General features: G+C 38.1%; 2 protein-coding genes across 2 annotated transcripts in view; both read left to right on the top strand.

Moving 5' to 3' along the window:
- The first annotated feature begins 6 nt into the window (after positions 1-6).
- On the top strand, positions 7-12,546 carry LOC107570584 (arf-GAP with Rho-GAP domain, ANK repeat and PH domain-containing protein 2-like). Its single transcript, XM_016256815.1, has 5 exons — positions 7-73; positions 9,006-9,150; positions 9,637-9,739; positions 10,272-10,470; positions 12,443-12,546. Exons 1-5 carry the CDS (start codon positions 7-9, stop codon positions 12,544-12,546), a joined length of 618 nt encoding a protein of 205 aa, XP_016112301.1.
- Positions 12,547-20,791: 8,245 nt separating this feature from the next.
- The window catches only part of LOC107570586 (arf-GAP with Rho-GAP domain, ANK repeat and PH domain-containing protein 2-like), a 10,562-nt gene continuing 3,646 nt past the window's right edge, over positions 20,792-27,707 (top strand). Inside the window, exons 1-7 of the mRNA XM_016256817.1 lie at positions 20,792-20,858; positions 21,367-21,484; positions 22,336-22,464; positions 23,654-23,790; positions 25,000-25,082; positions 27,172-27,207; positions 27,448-27,511. Coding sequence (XP_016112303.1) covers positions 21,379-21,484; positions 22,336-22,464; positions 23,654-23,790; positions 25,000-25,082; positions 27,172-27,207; positions 27,448-27,511 — 555 coding nt within the window. The 5' untranslated portion in view covers positions 20,792-20,858; positions 21,367-21,378. The remainder of the gene's footprint in view (positions 20,859-21,366; positions 21,485-22,335; positions 22,465-23,653; positions 23,791-24,999; positions 25,083-27,171; positions 27,208-27,447; positions 27,512-27,707) is intronic.

Below are 27,707 nucleotides of genomic sequence, written 5' to 3'. Positions count from 1 at the left end.
TCTTTTATGGATGGATTTCTCTATTGCTCTGTGAACGCCAGCAAGGCCACTCTGGACCGGAAAGGAAGACCCGGTGAGTCCGTCTGTCCTTGCATTCATCCATCCAAACACCCACCTCCTCATTTATCCATTCATCCAAATAATTACCTATGAATATTCATCTGCACTTCCTGTTTATCCTCACCCATGACTGGAGATGGTTGCACCGTATTTGTGCAATATCATTATGCCCTCCTTGCATTTGAGTACCCCATCCTTCTTACACTAAATCCCCCCAAAGATGTTTTTCTTTCAAGTATGTTTCCCCATCGTCTCTCTGGCACCCATTGTGCTCACACTGTTCTCTTCCAAGCATCTGGAGAGGGCCATTGGTGGTTAGACAGAATTTCTCTCTAGGGAGGGGCCAGGAAAAGGCCCTACATTAAGCTGGATTCTTGGTGGAGTAGCACAAGCATCTGGAGCACATGTTCCACTGTAGGAGCTCTTTTTTTCTTCTTCTTCTTTTCAGCTCGTCTCTATCTTGTATCCCTAGGGACATCTGTCTCAAGCTGTGGTAGCCTGCTTTGGTCCTCTGCCTGTTTTCCCCGATATCACTGTGTGTGTGCGTGTGTGTTTATGAGCACTGGAAATAAGCAAGCTGTGTTTTAGAATTAGACTCTGATATTTGAAAAGGGTTTAATGCAGTTCTAAGTATCTTAGAAGTAAATGTGGTGACTGTTTGAAAGTTTAAAGAACGTCTGTTATGATAATAAACAGATGCCTCATTCTTCTTTGCACAAAAAGAAACTTCTGCAAAATGGATGAGAATCTGACAACTTTCCTGAACTGGCATCAATGTGGTGATTAAACTTTGGAGTGTTTTTGAGAAATTCTCAAATAAACCATGGTAGCATAAGATGTATAGGTAAAATGCATGTCTTTGTGAAAAAAGAAGTGCGTTTAATTGCATTGAATGTGCACCTGTAGTGTACCGTTATTCAAATCTTGAAAGAATTTTAAGAAGAAAAAAAAGAGCTCTACTTACTGATAGTATGATATTTATGAAATAAAGGGTCACTTAAGTGACTTAACTTAAGAGAGTACACTTTCATGACTATGTTTTATAACATTGTAAGTATACTTTTAAAAAGTGCACATTGAAATAACACCAAATTAAACGCTTTAATGTCCATTTAAGATAATAATCTGTTAATAATCTTTTGTCATGCTTTAAAGATGCACGCTTATTTTGATGTGTTGACTAATATTCAGTTTGCTCTTTCAAAGTTCAGACATCCAATTTGTATATTCTTTTCATTTCTGCAAGAAGTACTCTTTTTAAAAGTAGGCTAAAATGATTTTTTCACAAGTGTAAATATAGACAAAAACTTAGAATTTTGGCTTGGGTAATGTTAAAGCAGTGAAAAATCCCATCGACTTGCATTGGAGGAGGGATGTGAGCCAAATCAGAGACCAGAATATCGTAGTGATGTGGGACTTTTCTTTTAACTTGGGCCAGTAATCAACCACCTAGCACTAACCTTAGCAACCACATTGCACCATTGTAGAAAACACTCAGAATACCTTAGTAACCACATAACTATGCCCTGGCAGCCACCCATAACACACTAGCATAGTGACGGTGACTCTTTAGACTTTTCAGAAAAACATCTCACTTATCTTCACACAAAATAGGAAAAAAATATGAATCTTTTGGTTCTCTTATGCTTAGAAACTAGTTCAGACAACATTTTTATTGTCTGGTTTGTGCTGATTTACAGCTATAGAGAATCATTAGTTTGCTGTCCCCATCCTTCTCTTTTATTATTTACAGATTTTTGTCCTTGTAAGGCAACGTTATATAAAATATCTTACATGGCTCTATAAAAGAATCGCAAAGTCACAGCTGAAAATACCTTATTTCATTACAAAAAAAGTGTGCAGACACATTAATGGTGCTGTAATAGTAGAGTCCTTCTAAAATATTCAGAGGTACAATTTCAAACAGTGCATTTAAACTTATTTAATCAACAGGAAAATGTTGCTTGAGCTATTCTTAGAAAATGACTTATTTTCAAAGCTCTTCCATTGAGGCTGCCTTAAAGCCTTAAACACTAATGGTCTAAAACGTTCTATATTAAACCTTATGTCAATAATTGATGGTTTCGTCCTGGGGATTTTAATAAAAGTACAGTCTGCTGGATTTGAGGCTGTCCGGTTATTGCACTGACTTCACTTTTAAGTTGTAGCAACATTTTTATGCAACAAGCAGCAAACACCACACACTACTAACAAAAAAGTACCCAACCACGCTGAATATGTTTAAGGGGAAATATATTTTTTTACATACTATCCAATGATTTGGGTTTATGATTTAAGCTGAGCCATATTTCTCTGCCACACTGAGATACTGTGATGCTACTGAAAATGAAGTTTAGTTGTTCCCTAACACTGAATGAAACACATGATCAGAAAACACGAAAAGTGATTTCTGATTTAAGTGTTTCAGTGTTGCTTCAATGTTTCAGTACTTCAGTGTTTCAAACATTCAAGTTTCACAGTTTGTGGTGTTCATCTCTCTCCTCTGTTCGTAGCAGTTCTGTTCTCATGTACATTCAGAGCCTGGATTTTTTTTTTTCATCCAATCATGTTTCTTTTGCTCTCCCTGTCTCTGTCACACTACTTAATCTCTCTAAATTCTCCTGAAATCTAGGAACACAAAGATAAAGGCACATATTTTCCATTTATTTGGCCTTGATATTCTAAAAAAACAAGGGTCATACAAGTCATTCACAGCAGTATTCTGGAGCATTAATGGATTACTATAATAATGGTTATCATTGTGAATAATATTTTGATTGTTGATGTGCATACATTTGTGTGTTTAGGGTTGTGCACCATTCAGAATTGAATTGACCCTTTGCCAGGAGTTTGACTGACAGGCGATCTGACTACTCATAATGCCAAATCTGCTGTTTTGTCTGACAAACAAACCAGACAAACTAACATCGGTTGACTTGAACTTGAAAAATGGTGTGTAGTGATGTCTTTCCGTGGTTGAAACATGATACTTTCTGATGTTCCTTCATGTTTATTTTGTGCTATAACTAGTAAAGAGGAAGAGATGATCATTCACGTGCTGCTTGAACTGAGGCGCTACAGCGATCTGTCAAGGCAAATTAAAGAGCCACAAAATGGTATTTATTCTTAAGAAATGACAGCATTTCAAAGTTGAAACTTTGTTTCATACCAAAAGTAAGCTGCTCTGTCTTGCCTCGTGATGTATTTTTTCACTGCGTGAGAACATGATGTGTGGCATGAGAGTGCCGTGGCTTGTCGGAAGTAGCAACAGTAACTAACGGGTGTGGGACTTTGCGAAGGGTCAATTGAGAATATATTTTAAATTCCAATTCAGTTCCTCTGTGAATTCAGCCAATTGGAACTCTGGTTGCTCAAACTAGATGGGGAAGTGTTGTGTTCAATAATACATTACACATTTATATAAATAATCAATGTTTGAAATGTAGGGATGTAACGATTATCCAAAGCGACTAACGAATGAGGACATTAGAAGCAATCAAAACCAACAAAAGAGCAATAATTTACAAGTACTATATTAGTATATTATTATAGTGTTTGTCCAAGCAATAATAAAAGGACACATTTAATTTATAATTTGTCTTAAATCTCACTTTATAAAAAAAAATATCGTGAATCGAATCGTGAAATCAAAACCGTGAATCGAATCGAATCGTGACTTGAGTGAATCGTTACATCCCTATTGAAATGCTATTTAATGATATAATTTTATGAACCATGGTGGAAGATTTTACTCTTTTACTCTGTTGTTGTTGTTGTTGTTGTTGTTGTTATTATTATTATTTATCTACCCAGAATGGCAGCTAAAAAGAACTCTCGAGTTATCTGTTGTTGGGTTTGACTGAATTTTTATTTTAATTCAGTAAATTCCTCTTCCTGTCATTTCAGTTCCAGTTACACATTCTATGGGGTGTTGCCAATTCAATTCAAATTTACAGTTATAAATTGAAAGCATATTCTTAGTTTCTGAATTTTGCCCAACCCTGATGAGTGTGTGTGTGTGTGTTTGTTGTGAAAGACTGTGTTTTTCTGTGTGTCTTTACTGAGCTTCCGCTGATATCCGCAGAGGAATCGTGCTTTTAGTGGAAGAGGAGAAAACAACCACATCTGCCCCTTTATAAATCATGCAGCGATATTTCTCTGTGTGTGTGTGTGTATGTACTTGTGAAACGCCCCATGCTCTAAAGGGGATAATACATCTATAACAATCTACCATTGCCTGTCACTGCTGGTAGCTGTGTGTCTCAGATCCGGGGCAACTTCTCAATCGAGACTCATTCATTTCTTTCATCTGGATCAATGTTGCAATCCTTTCATTGCAAACAATGTCCATCCACAAATGAAAGAGGTCTCCCATAAGGTTTCCGCCTGTGTAAATGATAAAACAAGATTATTTTGAGGCACGTCCATTGATGACTAAGCTCTGAACCATGCTATGCTGAGCTCCAGACACCAAACTCACATGAATATGAGTCACTTTACTCACACATAATAAATAAATGCTCACAACATTCAGCAGTCTCTCAACAGTTTTACACTAAGGTCTGTTTCACAATGCACATGAAAGGAGCACATATTTATTTTTTGCATCCATGTTAATAGGTTACAGTATTCACAATGCTTGCCCCTAGAAGCAGTTCTGTGTACCGGGAGCAAAGGTGCGTGTTTGGTGCTTAGCCTTTTTCTGCTCGTACTAAATTGATCTTGGCAGAAAACCTTTTATTTTTTTTTTTACAATCTTTGTTATATAGCTATATTTAAAGCAATATAAACTACTTCAGTAAACTACTCTCCTGTTGTTTGAAGACATTTGTTGGGCTCCATGCACACATAGTGACTGCACTGTCTATTCGGTAAATCTGACAGAATCCAGCTGATTCAATTAGGTTATAGCTCCAGTTTGGGTTTTCGTGCCATTCTGTGTAGATTAATTTCCATCTGGAGGTAAATTTGATTCCACTCCTCATGTTACATATATCCTCGTAAATTACATTTCATGACAATCAAGTTTGTAATGATTCTCAATGGACAACTCCTGATTGTGATTTATAGTTGTTATTAACGAATATTTGCAATACAGTAGCACAGAAATCACTTTATTTTTGTATAGAGCAGCATAAGCCTGCTGTTGTAGTTACATTGCTGTTTTCCTTATGTGTGCGCTGTGAAATAGACCTAATTTTATATAGCTGGTTAAGTGACTTGTTTTGTTGCAGTGTCAAATTAATGTGGAATTTGACAATTATAGTAGATATATGCATATCTATATATGCTACCATTAAACGTTTGGGGTCGGTAAGATTTTTTTATATTTTTGAAAAAAGTCTGCTCATCAGACTTAAAGGCTGCATTTATTTGATCAAAAATACAGTAAAAACTGTAATATTGTGAAATATAATTAACATTTAAAATAATTGTTCTATTTTGTTTAAAATGCAGTTTATTCCTTTGGAAAAGCTGCATTTAAAAATGTAAAAGTTCTGAATAAAAGTCATTTTTTGGAAAACAAAAAAAAATTCTACTGACTACAAATGTTTGAACGGTAATGTAGAGTTGATAGTTGTTTCTTGTGCACAGACAACACTAAACAAGATGTACATGGATTGTGCCGTGTAAAAGACCTTGCCTCTTTTTAATTCTTTGATTATCTCTTTCTTGCCACTTTTCACAGTTAGTTATTTTACCTAACTGAATGATTCTCTCAACAGCACCTCCAGTTCTCACGCCTGTCTACCCATACAACCTTGAATGATCACAGGTAAAGACAGCCATGGCCTTTGGGTGTATACAAATCTGGAGAAAATAAGCGTGGCATAACAGAAATAAAGGAGATTTACACACCTTTGAGGGATGCTCCAGCCTCTTCAAGTTTCAAGCACATATTAGTTGTGTGTGAAGTATCTAAATGTGCAACTTTGCTTGTGAAAAACCTTTTAAATCTCCTTTTTATCATTTTGAATTTTAAGAGGCTTGACCCCATACTGAGATGCTGATGTGAATTTTTTTTAATGGTTTCAGTTCACTTAAAGACACTGATGAAGTTGAAGTAGACAAAGACCCCTTGCCCACATGCTGTGCAAATTCAAATATAATGACTAATGAAAAGGACACCTCTTTATGTTTTGTGAGAAGCACTGGTTCATAGATTATATATCCATACCCTTTGTAAACAAGAAAATGAAAAGACAGTGACAAGAGGGTTTTCATGCACTTACTGTGGTGGCATTTGCGCTGGAGAGGTTCAGACAGATGAGGTGAAGAGGTGTGATGGAAATAAATACCAGCAATTTGTTGTATTACACCACACTCGATACTGAAAGACAGCCACATTGGATAGTTGTTGATAGTAAATGCCAGCTGCCTGTGGATATATATATATATATATATATATATATATATACACGCCACATTAGTGTGTTGTGATATTGCCAAACGGTCACCAAATACCAACTCTGTCACTGATCAACATTTTATTTCATACCATCATTTTAAAAGTTGGATATCGCTCTGCGTGTCACATGGATAACCCCTCCTTGCCCATAAATTAGTGTCTCTTAACTCTCGTCTTGACATTGCCGACAGAACAGTTTGTTCATCCACAAAACCCAGCTAACTGGAGTAATGAAGTGCCAGTGTTGTAGATGAATTAGGTGAGGCATCGTCAGGAACAAAACATTGTGTCACTAATAGCCCCCATTGTCTAATAGCTCCCCTCCGGAAACATCACACAACCCTTTCTACTGAAAAAGAGACCATCAGCATTTTCACTAGTCAAATGACAGTTGTATGATATGAAAATGACTTGTGCTCTGAATATTTAGAGTGTGTTGAACAAAGCTAGCATTGCTGAACTAACTTAAAGGTGTCATATGATGCGATTTCAATTTTTCCTTTCAAAGTTGCAAAGACTAAAGTCTCAAATCCAAAGAGATATTCTTTATAAAAGTTAAGAGTCAGCCACACCTACCTAAAACGGCTTGTTCTAACACGCCCCCACATATCTACCTCACTATCTGGGAAGATTTGCATAACGCCGCCCTAATGGTCACGCAAAGAAATAAACACATTTCATTACACCAAATACACAAAATAATGTTCTTTTTAGCAGCATCATATGACCCCTTTGATGTAATAGTTAAAAAAAGAATGTAACGTCTCATTTAAATATTTATGATGAACAGAAGCCTTCTCATACTGGGGAGAATCTCTTGGATTTTAGTAGTTAATGTGATACCGCATTACAGGCCTTAACATGCCTTGATGTATCTTTTATATATATTTAAACTGCACTTTTATGTGGCGTCAAGTTTTTGGTAGCATTAATATTTTTGTTGAATCTTTAAACACCTCTTTAAAGGCATTCAGACTCACAAAATGAAATATCAGTGTTTTGATATTTTCTTATAATGAAATATAAGTTGTTGTTTTTTTATCCTTTTTTTTAATGTGTGCTTTGGGAAGATGCTGTTACTTGTTGCTTTGATTTTATTAAAAATGGTCTCGTCAGATTTACTTGTGCTTTGTAACTCAACAGTCTCAATGTTAGAGTAGAGCACTTATAAAATATATTTTTGTCCTGAGATGTACATTACTTGTCACAACCTGTCGTGCACCAAGCAGGTGGCTGTGTAATGTAAAAGTGGTGTAGTGCGTAATACTTGTGGCTCATAATCAGAAAACTGCTGACTGAAAGGACTGAGCCAGTAAGTGAACTATACAGATAGGGCACTAGGTATATAAGTGTCTGATAAATTATTTATTACTTGAACACAAACATAATAAGTTAGATAAACTTGAATTCATTGAGTACATTTGAATAATGCATGGTTAAACCACTTGGCATTTTTAAGTTTTGTTTTTTGAGTAGATCATTTACAGTTTTTTTTTGTTTTTCTTTGCAAAAAATGTGTCTGATTCTGGTTGCTCTTTATGGACCACAGATGATTTCTTTAAGGATCTTTTAAACCTTTTTAAATGTCTTTAAAATAGTGGTAGATAAAGAAAAGAATTCATGTGGTGCAAAAAGTACTAATAAGTGTGGGATAATCGGCCATGTAAGTGGCTGTGAATCTGCGCTGAATTCTTAACAGTGATACAGTGTAACCACTTAAGAAAATTAGTCTGATCTGATTAGTCTTTTATACATTGTTGCCACATTTTTAGAGGCCCAGTTGTATTAAAGCAAGCAAATCCTAAAGTACAGTAAGTGAATAGGGAGCCTACTATGAACACACACACACACACGCACGCACACACACACACACACACATACATAGAATGTTGTCTGAATATCGTTTAACACATTGCTATGTGTTCTGGGTGGTTGGTAATGTGTTGCTCTATGCTTGCTAGGCTGTTCTGGGTGTTTTCTTGATATTGTTAGCATTCTTCCTCCAAAGCAACTCTAAAGGAGCAGTTGCTTTAACTGAATTTTGGTGAAATTTCAAAGGCAAAGGTCTGTGTTCAAAATTGTAGTGATGCATGAAGCAGCATTCACACAGAAGTCACTTTCAAACCGGGCAGGTTTCTGTTGGTCAACAAGGCGAATTTGTGTGACCAACTAAATCTGCATGGAGAACTTTTCCGCCTTCATGTGAAACTCCAAATCTTGTGGATTCCTATTGAAAGACTGGATTTTGCTTGTGAAATTTCACAGAGCAACGGTAAACGTGACCACACTTTAAGGGAGGATTTTTGTCTGTTTTATCACCAACTAAACAAACATAACTACATTTCTGTTGCATCTATTAATTAATACAACAAGTAGTATCATACCAAATTTCCGAATGCAGAATTTATGCACTGAAGTTTGTTTAAATCCCTCAGTTTGAGCAACAACATCAAGTACCACTGCATGATGAAGTGTGATGAAGAATATGCCATTGAATCTAGTTAATCTCATGTTTGTATTTTTGTATGTGTTTCAGACATGGTCTGCCGTTGGTGTACGTTGGAAGGTGGATTTCTTAGTTACTATGACAATGAGAAGAACGCTTCACCCATAGGCCGAGTTGACATTAGTGACGTGGTGAGCCTGGCCATCAACAACACTGAGATCATCACCGAAACAGGGTACACGTTTCCCGCTCCATCCCTGTCTCTTTCTCTCATGGCCTCTTGTTAATGTATTTATTCATTTGACCACCTTTTGTGGGTTAGAGGTTATGGAAAGTGTTTTAGATGTGACCCCACCTCAGAGTTTCCATACGCTAACAAACACAATAAAATGAGATGAAACCAACATGCTGGCTGACCTCTAACCTGATTAGCCTGAAATCCCCATTTTTCTCGAATTCTTTTGTTCTCGCTACTGTAACGAAAATATCCCCCTGGCCAAAAATGTGGGCCACAAGTCAGAGCTGTTAAAGCCATTAAGAGAGTGGCCTTTCCCTCTGGATTAATCTCCAGCGTTCAGCTGTTTATTGTAAGAGCAAAAGACTAACAGAGATTAATCACCATCCTTTCTGTTTCACAGCTGTGAGCATGTGGGCATGTGTGTGTTCCAGTCACTTTGTGTGTGTGTGTGTGTTAATTGTACTGTTTCCACACCTCCCTCAGGCCAGTGTTCACCTTTGAGCTGTACCTGCGCTCTCAGAGAGTGCTGGTGTTTGGAGCAGAGACCTCAGATGCACACCAGGATTGGACACATGCCATCGCCAAGGTTATACGCACTCAAACACATAAAATAAGTCTTAAAAGATTTATCAGCGTTGCAGGGATTTAGCATATGTGTACTTCTGTGTTTAAATATGAATTGCAGTGTTTGCCACACTGCTTTATGCATCGACTCTTGAAGGTCATTTATTGTGTCTTTGTCCCTGTTGTGTCGGTGTGTGTTAGTGTTTTTCTTGTGCGAGTGGGTGTATGCTATTACTCCTTCAAACAATTCCATCTCACTTGCCTCTCATTCCTCACTCAAACATACTCACACACATTCCCATTTAAGTGAAGTGTGGAGGTGCTAGTGTCTAAGCTGAAATGTTTACGTAACTCTGAGAGCTCAGCTAGGGAATGTTCAAAGGGTATTTGAGTTTGTACGTCTATCTGTATATGCTGTTTTAATGGAACTCCAGGGTTAGCTCTAGTTTCTGTTTGGCAGAAAACACTAGAAACTTATTTGTGATCTACACAAACCCCTGACTCTCTGCCTCTCACACGGCTCCTCTGTCTAATGTTTTTCTCTTTCGTTTCAGTGTTTTGTCCCTGCAAGGGCAGATGCTCTACTGAGGCAGGACAGTGAGCTTATTGGCCGACTGCACTATAAAGAGGGGCATGACCTTTATCATTGGCGAATGGGATGGTTTGCTCTGGTGGCCTCAGAACTCTACTTCTGTTCTGGAGATGAAGATGAAGAGGAGGGAGTTCTTCAACTCAAACGCCTACAGGAGCTTAGTGAGAACAAATATGCATGTATAGCAATAGAATGAAAGATATGAAAGGAATAGTTCATCTATGTTTTTCCAAACCCATATGAATGTTTCTTTTGTTTTGTTTTTGAAAAATTATCAAGGCTATTCCTTTTAATATATATAATAAAAGTAAATGAGACTGGGGCTGCCATGCTCTAAAATTACCAAAAAACAAAACCCTAACTATTAAAAAACATCACAGAAGTGGTAAATAAAATGCGTTATATAGTCTTTTGGACCAATTTGATAGCCTTCTGTGAGGAAAAGTGCTATTTTAGTATTGTTTGGGCAGGATTAAGAGGGTGATGCCTCAACAGTTCGCGGAGCCTTGAAATGTAGCGTGGCGCGCTAACGAAGCGTCTCCAGTGGTTTAAGATCTCTATAGCGACAGAACATATGGGCCTCAAAGGGCTGCAACTCTGTGAAATTAGATTAGGACACAGACATAGGCAGACCAGCAGTTCCCTAGCTCACCCTCTTTTACTTGCTCCTGCAGTAAACAGGAGAGCAATGTCAAATTCATCCATTTAGCAATGGAAAAGCTTTGTGTAGAAATGACATCTGAAAGTCATACATTATATTTTGTCTACAAAGAGGCTTTTGAAAGAAATTCTCATCGTTTTTTTTTGCAAGCAAATGCTTCAAACCACCTCAAAATAGTTCCTTTAAACGTCCTGGATGACGGTATGGTAATGTTATAGTATTTGTGAAATACTTTGCTGTCCATGGTCCTGAAATCTGTCACGCAAGTACATACAGTCTGATTAAAAAAATTAAAATCTAATTTAGGGCAAGTTTACTCTTGGCATCAGGTTATGGCCGTATCCTTAAGCCTTTTGTTTTGCATCTTTAGATTCTGTGTTAAAATGATAGCGTGAACTTGAACTAACACTAAGAGAATCAGGACTAAATGTATCGGGTTTTTTTTGTCTTTTGGTCCAAACCAAAAGAACCGAACTACAAATGTAAACACAACCTTAAATTTGAAAGACATATTTGAGAGACGTAATGGTAAAGAACAAATATTTGACTCAAGTTGTTTGTATGTGTAAACAAGAAAAAGAGAGTCAAGAGAGGTGTTATTGGAATCTCAGTGCTAGCCCCAGCAATATACAAGGCTGCTTGGTTTCATTCTGTTTTTTAATTCCTTAGTGAAAGGTAAGGGTGTTAATTTTTGTAAAGTGGTGTTTGTTTTTATTAAACTGTGATAGTGAATGTTTGCCTCTTTTCAGTAATGGCTTTTAATAAACCTTGTGTGCCTGATAGTGCTCCTTTCTTTTTTTTTCTTTTTTTTTATATAATTTTCAGTAACATTGGTAAACAAAATTTGCCAACCTTGAAAATAGCTAAAGTGTAATAATTAAAGTGCTTGTTTTTAGTACTTAAGTTCCTATGTTTTGGTTGATTTTAGTTGAGTATGGAGTTTGAAATATAATTGAGCAATTTTGTTCTCACTTGACTTGCTTTGTTTTGGTTTTGTTTTTATTACTCTGAAATAGATTAATCTCAGAATTTATTCTATGAATTTGATTAATTAATTAAACATAATACATTATTGATCGAGAGTTTCGGTCATTGAATATTATTTGGAATATTGGTCTGGCTCTTGAGGGAAAGAGAGAGACAAAAGGGAGTGGAAAAATGACAGATGTGAGGACGATTATGAATCAATGACTCTGAATGTGTATGTGCAGTACAACTGTGCATGCGTCTGATGGGTTCAATGAGGCAGTTTTCTCATGTACTGCAGTAGAAACTAATGACCAGCAGCACTCAGCTTTCTGCTCCACTTACTCCAGCTGGAAAGTTTACAAAACACTAACGCTCTCATCATTTGTTTCACTTCACTCTTAATTATTTTCATTTCAGTTTGTCTAAGAGTGCTTTTATCATTATGTCAAGGTAATAGAGTTGTGGACTGCTTCAGCAAAGTTTTTCCTATTTTTTTTCCTCAGCTGTGTCCACTCATATGGAGGGTGATGGGAAGATTCAGGTCTTACTCATGGTCGAGAGTGGGAGGTACAGTTCACTAGACGCCTTACACCATAATGCAACATAAAAGACTGTGCTGATATTAAGTTTTAGTTACATGAACTATCATTCAAAAGATTGGGATTTTATTTATTTATTGAAAGTAAGAAAGAAAGAAATTAATACTCACTTTGTGTGTATTCAGACACATTAAATTGATCTAAAGTGACAGTAATGTTAACAGATGTTTATAATGTTAAAAAAGATGTATGTTTCAAGTAAACACTGTTCTTTTTAACTGTCTATTCATCAGAGAAGTTCTGTTGCAGTGCTGGCGCCTCCATCTCAATATAGGATTTTGGTCCAAACCAAAAGAACCGAACTACAAATGTAAACACAACCTTAAATTTGAAAGACATATTTGAGAGACGTAATGGTAAAGAACAAATATTTGACTCAAGTTGTTTGTATGTGTAAACAAGAAAAAGAGAGTCAAGAGAGGTGTTATTGGAATCTCAGTGCTAGCCCCAGCAATATACAAGGCTGCTTGGTTTCATTCTGTTTTTTAATTCCTTAGTGAAAGGTAAGGGTGTTAATTTTTGTAAAGTGGTGTTTGTTTTTATTAAACTGTGATAGTGAATGTTTGCCTCTTTTCAGTAATGGCTTTTAATAAACCTTGTGTGCCTGATAGTGCTCCTTTCTTTTTTTTTCTTTTTTTTTATATAATTTTCAGTAACATTGGTAAACAAAATTTGCCAACCTTGAAAATAGCTAAAGTGCAATAATTAAAGTGCTTGTTTTTAGTACTTAAGTTCCTATGTTTTGGTTGATTTTAGTTGAGTATGGAGTTTGAAATATAATTGAGCAATTTTGTTCTCACTTGACTTGCTTTGTTTTGGTTTTGTTTTTATTACTCTGAAATAGATTAATCTCAGAATTTATTCTATGAATTTGATTAATTAATTAAACATAATACATTATTGATCGAGAGTTTCGGTCATTGAATATTATTTGGAATATTGGTCTGGCTCTTGAGGGAAAGAGAGAGACAAAAGGGAGTGGAAAAATGACAGATGTGAGGACGATTATGAATCAATGACTCTGAATGTGTATGTGCAGTACAACTGTGCATGCGTCTGATGGGTTCAATGAGGCAGTTTTCTCATGTACTGCAGTAGAAACTAATGACCAGCAGCACTCAGCTTTCTGCTCCACTTACTCCAGCTGGAAAGTTTACAAAACACTAAAGCTCTCATCATTTGTTTAACTTCATGTTCCTCTGTTTTCTTTCACTCTTAATGCTTTTCATTTTAGTTTGTCTAAGAGTGCTTTTATCATTATGTCAAGGTAATAGAGTTGTGGACTGCTTCAGCAAAGTTTTTCCTATTTTTTTTCCTCAGCTGTGTCCACTCATATGGAGGGTGATGGGAAGATTCAGGTCTTACTCATGGTCGAGAGTGGGAGGTACAGTTCACTAGACGCCTTACACCATAATGCAACATAAAAGACTGTGCTGATATTAAGTTTTAGTTACATGAACTATCATTCAAAAGATTGGGATTTTATTTATTTATTGAAAGTAAGAAAGAAAGAAATTAATACTCACTTTGTGTGTATTCAGACACATTAAATTGATCTAAAGTGACAGTAATGTTAACAGATGTTTATAATGTTAAAAAAGATGTATGTTTCAAGTAAACACTGTTCTTTTTAACTGTCTATTCATCAGAGAAGTTCTGTTGCAGTGCTGGCGCCTCCATCTCAATATAGGATACTGTACAGCACCACATACATTCACATCAAATGTTAACTCAGCGGTAGAGTTACACTCACGGGACACTGCACTGATTCACAATCACAAAATTAGATTATTTGCATGTGCTTTAAAGCCTTGTCAATTAAACGTTTCATTCTCATGCTGCTCTGACATGCGCCTTTTGCACGTACACTTAAGCACGCGCACACTAAAAAGTCTATCAAACAGCGCCTGGTTACTGGACTAAGTTATTTTTTTGCGGTTTACATGTAAACACATTTGGTTAAAAACATTTAAATCAACAAATCAATCTATGTAAATTTTACAAGTGAATTTAGGCATCATAACAGTGATACAAGCTTTACCTTGTGGGGAATGCAACAGTTTTTTTTCATATTACACACACAGAATTCTGTGAATTCAGAAGTGTGTGTGTGTGTGTGTGCGTATATATATATATATATACAGTATATATATATACAGATACTGTAGTACATACAGTATCTCCTACAGTACACCCCTCACATTTCAGCAACCATTTTATTATATGTTGTCAAGGGTGTCAATATTTTGTGTGAGCACCATTGTTATCTAGCACTGCCTTAATCCTCCTGGGCATGGAATTCACCAGAGCTGCACAGGTTGTTGCTGGGATCATCTTCCACTCCTCCATAATGACATCACGGAGCTGCTGGATGTTAGACACATGGTGCTTCTCCACCTTCTGCTTGAGGATGCCCCACAGGTGCTCAATAGTGTTCAGGTCTGGAGACATACTTGGCCACTCCATCGACAATTCTAATTCTCAAATCCTCAGAGAGTTATTTGCCATGAGGTGCCATGTTGAACATCCAGTGGTCAGTATGAGATAATTTTACTCAGAGCACCAAATTTTAACTACTCTAACACAAGATAGACAAATTTGTATAGTCCTGTCAAGCAGAAAAAAAACATGAACATGATGAATAGGACATGTGGCTTTGCATGGTTAAACGACATACAGCTGTTATCACTTAGGGTGTACTCACTTTTGTGAGATACTGTGTATATATATATATATATATATATACTGTATGTTTATGTTTATTTGTATGGACAGTGTGTTTACTCATCTATGATTTATATAGGTCTTTTTTCCAGCAGTATTCATATATTTATGCATATGTATTACATCTGCACAGGATCCAGAGGTGCTCATATATCAACCAGATGAGCACGGAGAAGCTGGCATGTGTTTTTTCCTCGTGTATGTTTCAAACGGAGGGACACATGGCTCAGGAGACCCGCGTGGTGGAAGACCTCATCAACAATTACATCCAGCTCTTCTCTGTGAGTTAAACATGTGTCCTCTCTTAGGATTCAGACCTTGTTGATCTCTGTCACTTGAAGTCCCAAAGTCCTGCTAAACATGAGACTGCTCCAATATTCACTCCCCTCATATTCATAGCATAATATTCACAGTTTGAGAGCCAAAAGACATTTCACAGTGTTGTTCTTATAATTTCACAGGTGTGTGCTGTTAATTAATAATTTATACCATTATACCCTTTTTATTAGCACACGAGAGAGAGACCTTGAATTAGTTATGGTTCTGCTTCATTGATCTTCTTGTCTATTCTAATTATTGCTCATGAAAATGTGTTGAACCCGCCATTTGAAGAGGGCTATAACAAACTGGCAAGCTGTGGCTGTTCACCCATTACGGAGTATATGACAAACTCCATGGTGCTATGAACAGTGAAAAGCATTTCCATTCAACACCATAAAATGCGCAGCTTTAGTGTAAGTGTGTGATGAAGGGGACAGTGTTCGTGTTGCACTTGGACGCGTGCCTCTGTAATGGGATTTACAGTGCTGCGCTGTGCTAATTCCCCCTTGGCCCGCTCGTACATTCATAGGCCCCCTGGCTTCACACATACACGTGCGTGTGTGTGTGTGTGTGTGTGTGTTTGCAGGTGTGAGACAAAGATTTTTATAAAGCATGATGTTACAGGCCATAAATGTGTGCGTTTAGCTTTTAACCTCCTTGTGTTGGCATATATGTGTGTACATTTTCACAGGTCACATAATCACTTTGGCCTGTATTGGTATTGCTTTGAGCAAATTAGAGCAAACAGCAAGCTCTTTGTGCTACCTAACATTTCTGTCTCCTGCTTTATACCTCGCTGGCACCATAAGGAACAATTTGCTAAGATAAGCTGAAAAACAAATGAATCTTCCTTTGTTTGCTACTGTCCAAGTTTAAAAAGTTTCTGTGTATGTGTTCAAGTTGGGGCAAGGACAATGTTGGAACTGACCCATGAAAAATACTTGAAGCTTTTGGATGCTTAAACACATTCACATTCACACCCTGAAACCCAATACAGTACAAAAGTCACTTTTAATTCATGAATTGAAAGCATGGTCACCACAGAAGAGATGAATGTAGGTCATTTTCATTTGAAATGCATTTTTAATGTCCCCCCCCCCAGTTCTTAGCTTTGAACAGACATGACGATCATGTCACTGGCCCATTTATGTATAGAAAAACATCGCCGGTTATGTATGTAACCATGGTTCCCTGAGTAGGGAATGAGACACTGCGTCCTCTAGGGGTTGCTATGGGGAACACCTTCAGTGTGACCGGTGTCTGAAGTATATATCTAAAAACGATAATAACATTGGCCGGCGACAGCCTATGACGTCACCACCGGTGCGACTATAGTATAAATAGGCGCCGGGAGAACACGTCATCCGCTGCTTCGTCTGAAGCTTGCGTCCGAAGCATGGCAGGAAACCTAGAGGACGCAGTGTCTCGTTCCCTACTCAGGAAACCATGGTTACATACATAACCTGGGACATTCCTTTTCAAGGGAACTTCGAACCGCATCCTCTAGGGGTCGCTATGGGGAATGTATACCCACGCCACCATGCTGAGGGGAGTGCATGCCAAACCACAGGCGAGCACTAAGTATCAACTCTACCAAAGCTTTAAGGGAGTTGCCCCTGGGACGTTAGACGGCTGTCAGTGACATTATCCCCTACTGCCAAAGGCCTAAGCTACATACCCAAAAAAAACGTACCTGTTAGGGCCAGAACTCCTGGTCCCGGGGTAGAGCTCAAGGATTGGAATCAGGAATAGATTCCTTTAAGGGGATACGACCAAGTGCCTAGAATCGTACTAGGTCTTGGCCTGTCACGCAGGGGGCTACCGCTTGCTCTGCATGAGCTTGCTGAAGGAATTGTCTCAACAGACCCCTAGTAGCAACACCCTGTTAAAGTAGGTATCCTGAGTATACATAGGTGGAGTGGTGCCCAAGGTGGAACCGGGGCCTAACCGACTCAAGAAAGGGCACGAAGCCGCCGCGCGTAGCCCCTACCATACAGGATTTAGAAAGAACACAAAAGAGGGGGCTCGACCTACAGCATGTTCATTAGAAATCCTGAAGAGTAAGCATACTGCAAGCTTAGCCAAAAACTCAGCACATCAGGGAGGCAGAGGAAGGGCCTAGTTCGCCTGATGTTGCCAGTTCCAGGTGCTCTGGGAAAACAGAGAACTCAACTCTCCACGTGAGAGGGGAACGCAGAAAAGGAGTAGCGTGCTCATAGGCAACCCTCTGATAGAGGGGAGCACTGCTAAACACCACCACGAGAACAGCCCACGGAGCGGGGAATTCAACTCCTCAGAAGGGGAGAGAACCCGAACGCTCATAAGAAAGCACCATGCTCATAAATAACCCTCTTCAGTGAGGGGAGCGATGCTTTAAAATTGTATCAACAGAGACACACTAGTTGAGTAGAGCCCAAAGCGAGTACCGGGGCCTAAGCCAACTCAGAGAAAGGGAACGAGGCTAACAACGCGTAACCCTTACCATACAGGATTTTAGAAAGTGCACAGAGTGCTTAGCGTGCACACTTACCACCATGTGGATTTTAGAAAGTGCGCAGAGTGCTTAGCGTGCACACTTACCACCATGTGAATTTTAGAAAGTGCACAGAAGCTTAGCGTGTGTGCTTACCATATTATAGATTTTATTGAGATCTGCTCACAGATGCCCAGAAGTCCTCAGCCACTCAATCAGGAGCAGCAGGCTCAAAGACATCCCTCTGAGGTGAGGGGAGCACTGCCTGACTTGACCCGAATAGAGGCAGCTTATCAGGGAAGCAGCAAGCGGCCCAACTACCTGATGTGGCCAGAGGATAGGGAGCATGTCGCAAAGCATGTACTCAGAAGCATGTACTAGAGGTCCTGAGGTTGCCGCATTATACTGGGGACCTGATGCTGGGAGACTTCCTCAGAAGCCCAGGCTGCGTGTCCAAGCCGAAGATGATGGCTATCACCAGCCTGGAACCAGAACCGATGAGTGAAACCATCACTGTAATCGGTCAACAGCAGGAGGTCCTGACTTAGCAGGTGGGTCAAACCTAAAGTCAGAAAAACAGAACAGGTCTGAGTAGCGCTGCAGAGAAAGGCTAGCATCAAATACACAAGAACTAGCAGTAGAGTAGATAAAAATGGACTCACCAACCATGGCTCCCATGCATGACTCAGGCTCATGATATAGGCTGGAGGCGAAGTCCGAAGCCTAGACCCTCGTGGAATGAAGGATTTAAAGGCAGCCGAGCACGTCTTGGCCTCCTAATAACCTCACGACCACCGTCTCGACAGAAGTGCCAAAAAGCTCAGAAGGGGAAACCGGCGCATCAAGAAAAAAGTCCTTCTCTTTCGACCTGATAACCATCAGACTCACCCAGAGATGTCTCTCCATAACCACCATGGCTGCCATTCTGCCAATGGCAATGGTGGCCTGCTTAGCGGCACGGAGAGCAAGATCCGTGGTGCGACGCAACCACCTCATCAGGGGATAGACCCTGCCTTTATCCAGGTCTTTCAGCAGATCAGCCTGAAAAGCCTGAAGCACCACCATGGTGTGCAACGTGACTGCAGCCTGACAGATAGCAGGTCAGCGTCTCTTCAACAGGTGGCATCTTCTCATAACCATTCTCACGTATCCCCTCGTTGTTGGCATAACTAGTATGCTAGAATCTGTGGATGAGGGACGAGAATGTTTATTTTTTTTTTCAAGACGTAGTACAGTATAATGTGGTTATCTGATAAGGACATGTTATAAACCATCTGTCCAATAACTGCAGACAGATCCACACTATACATTTCCTATATAAACAAAAGAAAATTACTGATAGGGAGAAATTTCCCATCAGGTCCTTTCCATGTTTTCACCGCAACGCAACGCGCCACAGGAGCTAAACATGCTCCGCCCAACCACTAGATTACCTCAGAAATCAAGCGCAAACGAAAACTGCTGCCGCGAATGCATCGCTATTCCCGCGAGAGGCAAACGTACTCATGCAAACGCTATCTACAAACTCGGGTAAATGGTGAAATACTCACATCCCCTTCAGTAGCCCTGCGAATGCATCACAATGAGCACAAGCCGCCTCCTGTGAAACGAGCATGTTCAATTCATGCTTATCCCTCACAAGAAATAAGCAATGAATGCAGAGCGCATCCAACTCCCTCGAGAGTTGAGCGCGCTTGCTCTTCACCACACACACACAGCACGCGAGCCGTGTGAAACTGCAGGTATCAGAGCAAAGCCTCTGGCGAGAAACATGCACTCCTAGTCGTGTTTAGCTTAACGCTAACATAAACAAACGGTCAGTGAAGACGAAGAAGAGGATGACGTGTTCTCCCAGCGCCTATTTATACTATAGTCGCACTGGTAGTGATGTCATAGGCTGTCGCTGGCCAATGTTATTGTTGTTTTTAGGTATATGCTTCAGACACCAGTCACACTGAAGGTGTTCCCCCTAGCAACCCCTAGAGGACGCAGTTCGAAGTTCCCTTGAAAGGGAACTAATTTCAAGCACAAGCCTTTAGATTAGTGGTTCTCAACCTTTTTGACTCAATGGCCACCGACTGTCCAAGTCAATTATTTTTTAATACAATTAAATCATTTTAAGTCAACCTGTTTGCTGAGGCCCCCAAATAGATCCAAGTAGGTGATAACCAATCAGATAGTCTGTAAGAAACATGCATTTGGATAGTTGTGTCCAGACTTTTGACTAGTACTATTCACTGGCTGCAAAAATATCCATGTTTCATTGTATAAGACAGAGAATATCTGAATAAGAGTGTTTATACAACGTTCTTATGGAAAGTTACAGTAGCATATGTGTCATTTACGCTACATTTAAATATATTTTGCCAAAGCAGTTTCATTTGTTTAGAAGAGGAGCTTTAATCTGTGGTTTACACGAGTTAAGATGTTTGGCAGCTTTTGTTGTGTAATGCCGCTAAATGATGTGTGGGACTCCAGCTGTGTGTCATTTAGTCAGACACACACAGACGCTGCTCTGAACTGAATGGGCTGCTGATTGCTTTTGTATTATATCCACAAAGACTGCTGTACTGTTGGGTGCTTGGTTTCTTAGAAAAGTTGTGTTCAATCTTTCTTTCTTTCTCTTTTTTTTTCTTTCTTTCTGACTATGTATTTATATGAATTAAGTTTGTATTTAAAGTTGTGTGTGTGTGTGTTTTGTCTCTCTGTGCGTACCTGTGTTTGCAGTTCTCTCCTGCTGGTGACCTGATATTTGAAGTCTACTTAGAAAAAAAGCAGCCAGAGAAGTGCTGTTTAATCAAGGTTTGTTTCCCTCGCTCTCACTCACTCTCTGTGGTGTGTGTGTGTGTGAACCTAGAGGGTATTCTGCCACAGACTAAATCAAACTGCAGTTAATCAAAGGCATGTTTGATTTAATTGTGAGAGTAATTGTGTTTTATCAGTTGTCAGGGAAGTGCTGTTTAATCAAGGTTTGTTTCCCTCGCTCTCACTCACTCTCTGTGGTGTGTGTGTGTGAACCTAGAGGGTATTCTGCCACAGACTAAATCAAACTGCAGTTAATCAAAGGCATGTTTGATTTAATTGTGAGAGTAATTGTGTTTTATCAGTTGTCAGGGTAAACCTCAGTTAATAGAGGTTGCTTCAGAGTGTTTTTTTTTTCTTCTCTTGACACTTCTTTGATATCTTCTATTCCTATTTTCCTCTCATTTCTCCTCCAGCAAAAGTAGATAAATCCTTATGCACAAGGAAATTAAGTCTTGAACATTTAAAACACTGAAAACAGAATAATACTGATGTCTGTCTCTATAAGGTGTCTCCTAACATGAGGTCGGACGAGCTTGCTGTCAGCACTCTGGAGATGAAGGGGATGGAGGTCAAAGCTCAAGATCTCTGGACCACTTTTGAGGTCATTGAGAATGGAGAGATGGGTAAGGGTCCTGCTGCTGTGAAATCTTACAGTTACACTAAAAACAATTGAAATCAAGATTTAAATTGAACTTATGGGTGAATTCTACATAAAATGTATTTTTATAAGTGTATACCAAATTATTAGAGCATTTAATGATGTTCCTCTAAGGCTTACACACACATTAAAATGCTTCAATAGCTAAGTGAATGCACATGATCGGTACTATTATTATTTCATGAGGGTAATGAGAAACTATTAACAGATTGTGATGCATTGGTGGGAGGGGGAGACAGGTGGTGTAAGAGTGATTTTTGCCAATAGCGAGCATTGTGTTTTTTTTAGAAATTACAACTTGATAATGGATCTATTTTGCACTTGAGTGTGTTTTATAATCATAGTCAGATTGACTGGCGATAATTACAAATTTGCACCACATAATTATGATGCTCGTGTGGAGGACAAACCCTAAGCACAAAGGGTTGGGGGGGGGGTTCATGTAATCTGTATGTTATTTTTGAGCGAACTGATGTAAGAATATACAGCCCTGCTGATTCATTTTTGAGATTCTAAAGAGTCTTTTGTATGTTTGGCCATAAACATACTATACACTCGTACACAAACATTTACACAAACGTCCGCTCACCACATTGCAACATGCAGTCCATCAAACGTACTTACATGAATTGCGTTCTGACACATTTTGGAGCACAATGACGTGTGAAATAGAGCTTGCATTGCTAGAAGTGTTATCATATTTGCATAGCGTATGTTTCTGGGCTTTCTATTCTGTGGAGTCGCAATCAATTGTGAAACAAGTCAGATGGAGATTTGCTTTCACTTATCCTACATATAATTTATCTCTGTGCTCAGAGCGGCCCTTACACTACAAAGAGAAGATTCTGGAGCAGGTATTGGAGTGGAGCTCTCTGGAGGATCCCAGCTCGGCCTTCCTGCTCATTAAGAAATATTCTGGTTCTAAAATGACAGATTCCAACTCAGGTACCAACAATAATGCACCCCAGCAGATCACTTTAAACTATGATTCACAGATTAAACAACCTTATTGTTTTATTACATTTACAGTCAGTGTTTAATTGGAGCCACATTCAAAGTTTAGCTTGTTGGTTATTCTTAGAGCTGTGCTTAATTTTTTTTAAATATAGATCTCATATTTTTCAGCCTTGTTATTATTCAGTATACTAAATGAACACAAGGAAGAATGATACTTTTTATTGAATAATTTTGATTTACTTAACATGTTTACATATTTTTACTAAAACTTTAAAATGCCAATGCCAACATTTTCAAGTGAGTACCAAAATAGAACATTGAATTAGAGTTGAAAACAAACCGTTTGAACTGATTACCAGAAATGATTCAGACTTTACTATACCGCCATTTTCGCTATTGAGGTTTAAATAAAAGATGCTATTAAAACTGTACACATCTGTTTCAATTCTCTCATGTTTATTGTATCATATGAAACATCCCACATGGAGACTCCTGTGTATATTTTCTGGTGATGACGGTAATAAATCATTAAATTTGAGTTTTAAATCCATTAACTGAATTAACTTTATGGCCAACAAACTCATTGCAAATGTATAATATATCGCCTGATACATCGCCTAGCCCTAGTTACTATCAGTCACAAAGTTTTTTGATTCTGGCCTAATTTCATAACTTTTTAGAGTCTCTGTACCAATTTCCAGATCAATTTTCACTCTTGATGATAAATGGAGTAGTTGCTGAAAAGCATAGCAGGTTTGTTTTTTTTAGAAAGTACATTTACACTCCTTTTGGTTTCCTGTTGAAACCATCAGTAACGGCAGCCAGAAATCATAATTTTGTACTTGCGTCGAGTAATAGCTTCTCTGCATGCCTCACTAAAGATATTAATATATATTAAGCAGCACTGTGATGCAAATGTTTATTCATGTGGCAGGATCTGTATGTGCTAGACTCTCAAATGTGTTAAACTGGAAAAGTGTTGCAGATGAGATTTCAGTTGCTTTTCAATGCAACTTAAGACATTTAAAAAATGTATGACACCTTGCTACAGTTTGAAGTAGCGAGGGCCGCACTGGTGCAGTGCTACAGTATATCTATGGCTTGTATGTTCTATCTCATAAATAGTTCATGGTATGACTCAATATGTTTTCTTTGTGGTGTTCTGTGTTTGTGACAGATAAACTGAAAGATTTCATTAAAGGAGAGCAACTCAAATTTAAAGACGGTTCTTCCAAACTGCTGTTGGGGAATAAGTTTCAGGACCGCTACCTGGTACTACAAGACAAAAAACTGCTGTTATACAAAGATATAAAAGTACGTCTCCTTCATTTTCACTCTTAATTCCAAGTCTCCTCCTTTTTTAACAAATCAAAATGGCTTGCAAGGCCTTTAAGTATCTCTGCCCATGGTAATATGTAAATATCTCCATCCCTGCTGTTCATCGGGATCGACCTTTGCTCAATATCTCTGTTTGCCAGCGGCCCTGCAGCAGTCGCCAGTTTACCAATTTTGATTTTCCAGCATGGCATTTCATATTAGCTCTGTGTGTTTTCTTAGCATGCATTTGCAGATGAAATGGTAATTAAAAAACACAGCGGATGTGAAATTACCTGCTTTGTGCCAATCGCAGGGGCCTGCTTGTAATAAGCATGGAAGAAAAAAAAAAGAAACAAATAAACCCATAATGGCTATTTTCATTTTGAATTAAAGTAATGTGGGACTTCTCATACCCCCTCAAATGAGTACAGTGATTTAAACGACTGCAGTCTGTTAGGTTCTCTCTCTGTAATATCTCCTCATACTTTATTCACTCTGTGCACACGCTGATCTGCTCTTCCTCAGGGGCACACGCTCTGTGAGCTAAGACACAGTCTCCTAAAGAGTGCAGGATGTGTTAATAACTGAAATTTGAGCAATGTGTGTGTGTGTTAGACTGGGAGAGAGATGGAGGGAAGGCAGAAAGGCAAAGACACTCTGAATGAAGGCTGTTCTTTCCTTAATTAGCGTAATTTCTGGCTGCTGCAGAATATTCAGCTAATTATCAAGTGAAGAAGGTGGGAATTGGCTGTGAAGCAGAAATTTAATTGATATTCCGATGCCTTTGTTTTCTGTTTCTTGTTTTTTTTGTAAGTTAGGATTCTCGGTTAGATCTCATTTTGCCATTGTTGATGTGTTTGCCTGCGCCGCACGTGTTTTGCAGTGCATTACGTACGAAGTACATCTCTTCCAGGCAACAACACAGTGTTGTCGGCACATGCTAGTTTACACGATGCCCTTGGGCTCCCAACAGCTGTTTTTTCCCCTTTTGATTCAAGTGGATGAGCTGGGGGAAATAAGTCAGCATTTTTTGGTGGTGCTGATTGTTTGGAAAGGATTTTAAGAGATATATTGCATTATTACATATAACAAAGCAGCATTAAGCATGAGCTAGGTAGTATGTACCGTAAAATATGAGTAGATACAGAATTATTTTTTAATAAAAGCCCTGTGTTGATTTTGAAACATGTGCTATTGTTTCCACAGAGTACCAAACCAGAAAGAGAGGCTCCATTAAAGTCTGTTAAATGTTACTTAGGGCTGCGAAGGAAGTTGAAGCCAACAAGCAGGTAATGGTCTTTATCTAGTGCTCTACCCATAAAAACCATTTAAAGCAATTATTTATCTTTCATATTTAGAAAAATATCAAAATGTGTAATAAAGATAGATTCATAAGTGTTCTGACATTAACTCTAGGTTCATGTTCAAATGAGCTCCGTGTTCAGTCTTTATCTCTTGTGCCAAACATGCAGAGCTGCTTGGTTTAGTGCCAAATGTCCCCTCAGAAAGATGACTATCACAGTCAATCTGAAAGCATATTTAGATCTCACGATTACAAAATTCATTAATTTAGCAAATACACTGTATTACTGTATGTTTTTCGCTCTCCTGCTGTGGAAATTGTTAACTGGATTTGTTTCATTTCAATAATGTTGAGTTTTTGTAATTTATGGCTGTTGTGTAATTTATGAGTGCGCTGACGTTTTTTTTTGTTGTTGCTAATTATCATTTATTCACAATTTTCCTTGTGAATGTATCCACAGCATGATTCTTGCAATAGCATTTACCCTTAAATGGCTTTCAATCTGTTTTTAACATTATTTTATTTTAATGTTAATTTGAGGTATTGACATGCATTTTGCTTTTGTTCATTTGAGGGTGTTTCTTCAACTATAGGAACTTTTGAAATGAACTCTCTCAAATTACATTTCCACACTCTCATATTTACTTTGTCTACTAACAAATCCCAACAGTGGACATACAGTATAAGCATTAAGGGAACAGTCATGAACATTTCTACCACATTTCAAATGGTGTATTTTGTTTGATAACATTCTGTGGTGGAAATGACATTTTACACATTTTTGGAGCCTGCACATGACATGTAGGGAAAAGGCCCAAGATAATGTGGTCATTAATTAAGAATTTGTTCCACGAACAAATGTGTGGCTATAATTTAGCTAAATTAAAACAAGGGAACAAATGAATACATCATGCACAATTTAACTAAAACAAATGAATAATATGTGGCCACAAATTAGTAAGTTGTGGGAATGAATTTGTGGCCACGATTTAACTAAATTAAAACAAGAAAACAAAATAATTAATACAACGTAGACATGTTTTTTCTAAAACAAGGGAATGATTTGATCAAATGTGGCCATGATTTAAATAAAATAAATTCATACTTGGCCACAAATTAACAAGTCATGACAACAAATTCTTAATTTGTGGTCACAGTGTCTTATTATTTTTTTCGCATGTCATGTCACTGGCTCTCTTCTAAGGCTAATTTCATAGATTGATTTTTTTTTGCAAACTAATGTAAACACAATTTGGTTATATTTTCACACTTATGGCAAAATGACTTTACAGTTTAATTGGAAAACAAAACAAAATGTGATATGAATTTATCACATGTAACATTTTCCTTGAATTATCATATTTCATCTCAGTCAAGCTCTTCACTGACACTAGCCTGGTTTCCGTTACAGATTTGCGCAAATCTTTTGTGATATTTTCTAAATGTCGATAAAAAACTATTGCGAAAATGGCGTGTTTCCATCAACCAATGCTATGTGACTAAAATTTAATTTTTTCCTCTCACGCTGCTCTACCTATACTGTTCAGAACTGTGCTCATCGATGTGACAATTTGTCTCTGGCCAAGCATTTCATCCATTAGGTTGAAATACTTGAATTTTATTTTTCATTACGTGACCAGTTGTGTGAAAATAACAGCTGTTTGTCAGCCACAGTGATTAAAGTGCTATGTGCGAGGTTTATTGACTAAATTAATTGAATTGAATAAATTCAATTGAATGAATGAATGAATGAATGAATGAATTGAATAAATTAACGAGAACTAGGTTAGCAAAAAAGTTACATCTCTAAGAGTGTAAAGTATAGCAGGACATGTAAAGTTGATAAAAAATTATCTTACACAAACAAAATAGGTCATCTTTTCTATTATGCTCGTCAGCTAGCTATGAAAGTTAAGCTGAATTTAGCACTTTAGAGGTTCTCAAGGGTCAGACTGTGTGTGCAGCCATCAGGAAAAGCTGAATATTGCTGTACGTTGATGTGGAGAACCTGAATGAAATGCTGTGAAACTAATGGAATACTTTTTGTTGTTGTTTTTCTGACTAATTTTCAACAGTTGGGGATTTACTGTTTATACTGAAAAGCAGCAGTGGTAAGTGCAATTAACTCTGTTCCTAATTGCAGTCAATCACACCCTTCAGCACGGTTTTCAGGAAAACTTTGATCTGTAACTGAATAATAGATTCTTTTTTTTTATATTCCAGCCTGAAACTTGTTAAGGTTTTGCACAGCGTAGTACTTGAGCTACAGAACTGCATGACTGAATTTCAAATAGGACACTTTGAGTGCTTCAGTGTTCTGAATATATGCCTTTGCGTCCTCCCTGAAAAAGGTATTTCTGCTGTAAAGGGAATGATTCTCAGCAGGACTGGGTCACCTCCATTATCAGAGTGAAGGTGAGCTTTCTTCGTTTTCTAAGTGCTCATAATGTGCAGTTAACATATTATAAAAAATCTCTTTACATGCCCATTAGTAACAATGTCATTTTTAGATGGATACTGTTCCACATCTGGAACTTAGTTGCCGCTTATTTCGAATTTAGCAATCAAAAATTAGACATTTTTCATAAATCCATAAAGGTCCATGATATTA

This window comes from Sinocyclocheilus grahami, unplaced genomic scaffold (assembly GCF_001515645.1).
Source record: "Sinocyclocheilus grahami isolate Dianchi unplaced genomic scaffold, SAMN03320097.WGS_v1.1 scaffold1481.1, whole genome shotgun sequence".
Taxonomy (NCBI): Eukaryota; Metazoa; Chordata; class Actinopteri; order Cypriniformes; family Cyprinidae; genus Sinocyclocheilus; species Sinocyclocheilus grahami.
The sequence above is the reverse complement of the archived record's forward strand: the minus strand, read 5'-3'. Positions and strand labels throughout refer to the sequence as shown.

Coding starts and splice junctions, on each gene's coding strand:
- LOC107570584 (XM_016256815.1), top strand. CDS start 7: ATGGATGGATTTCTCTATTGCTCTGTGAACGCCAGCAAGGCCACTCTG. Junction 9,151..9,636: donor GAGATCATCACCGAAACAGG/GTACACGTTTCC, acceptor CACCTCCCTCAG/GCCAGTGTTCACCTTTGAGC. Junction 9,740..10,271: donor GGACACATGCCATCGCCAAG/GTTATACGCACT, acceptor CTTTCGTTTCAG/TGTTTTGTCCCTGCAAGGGC.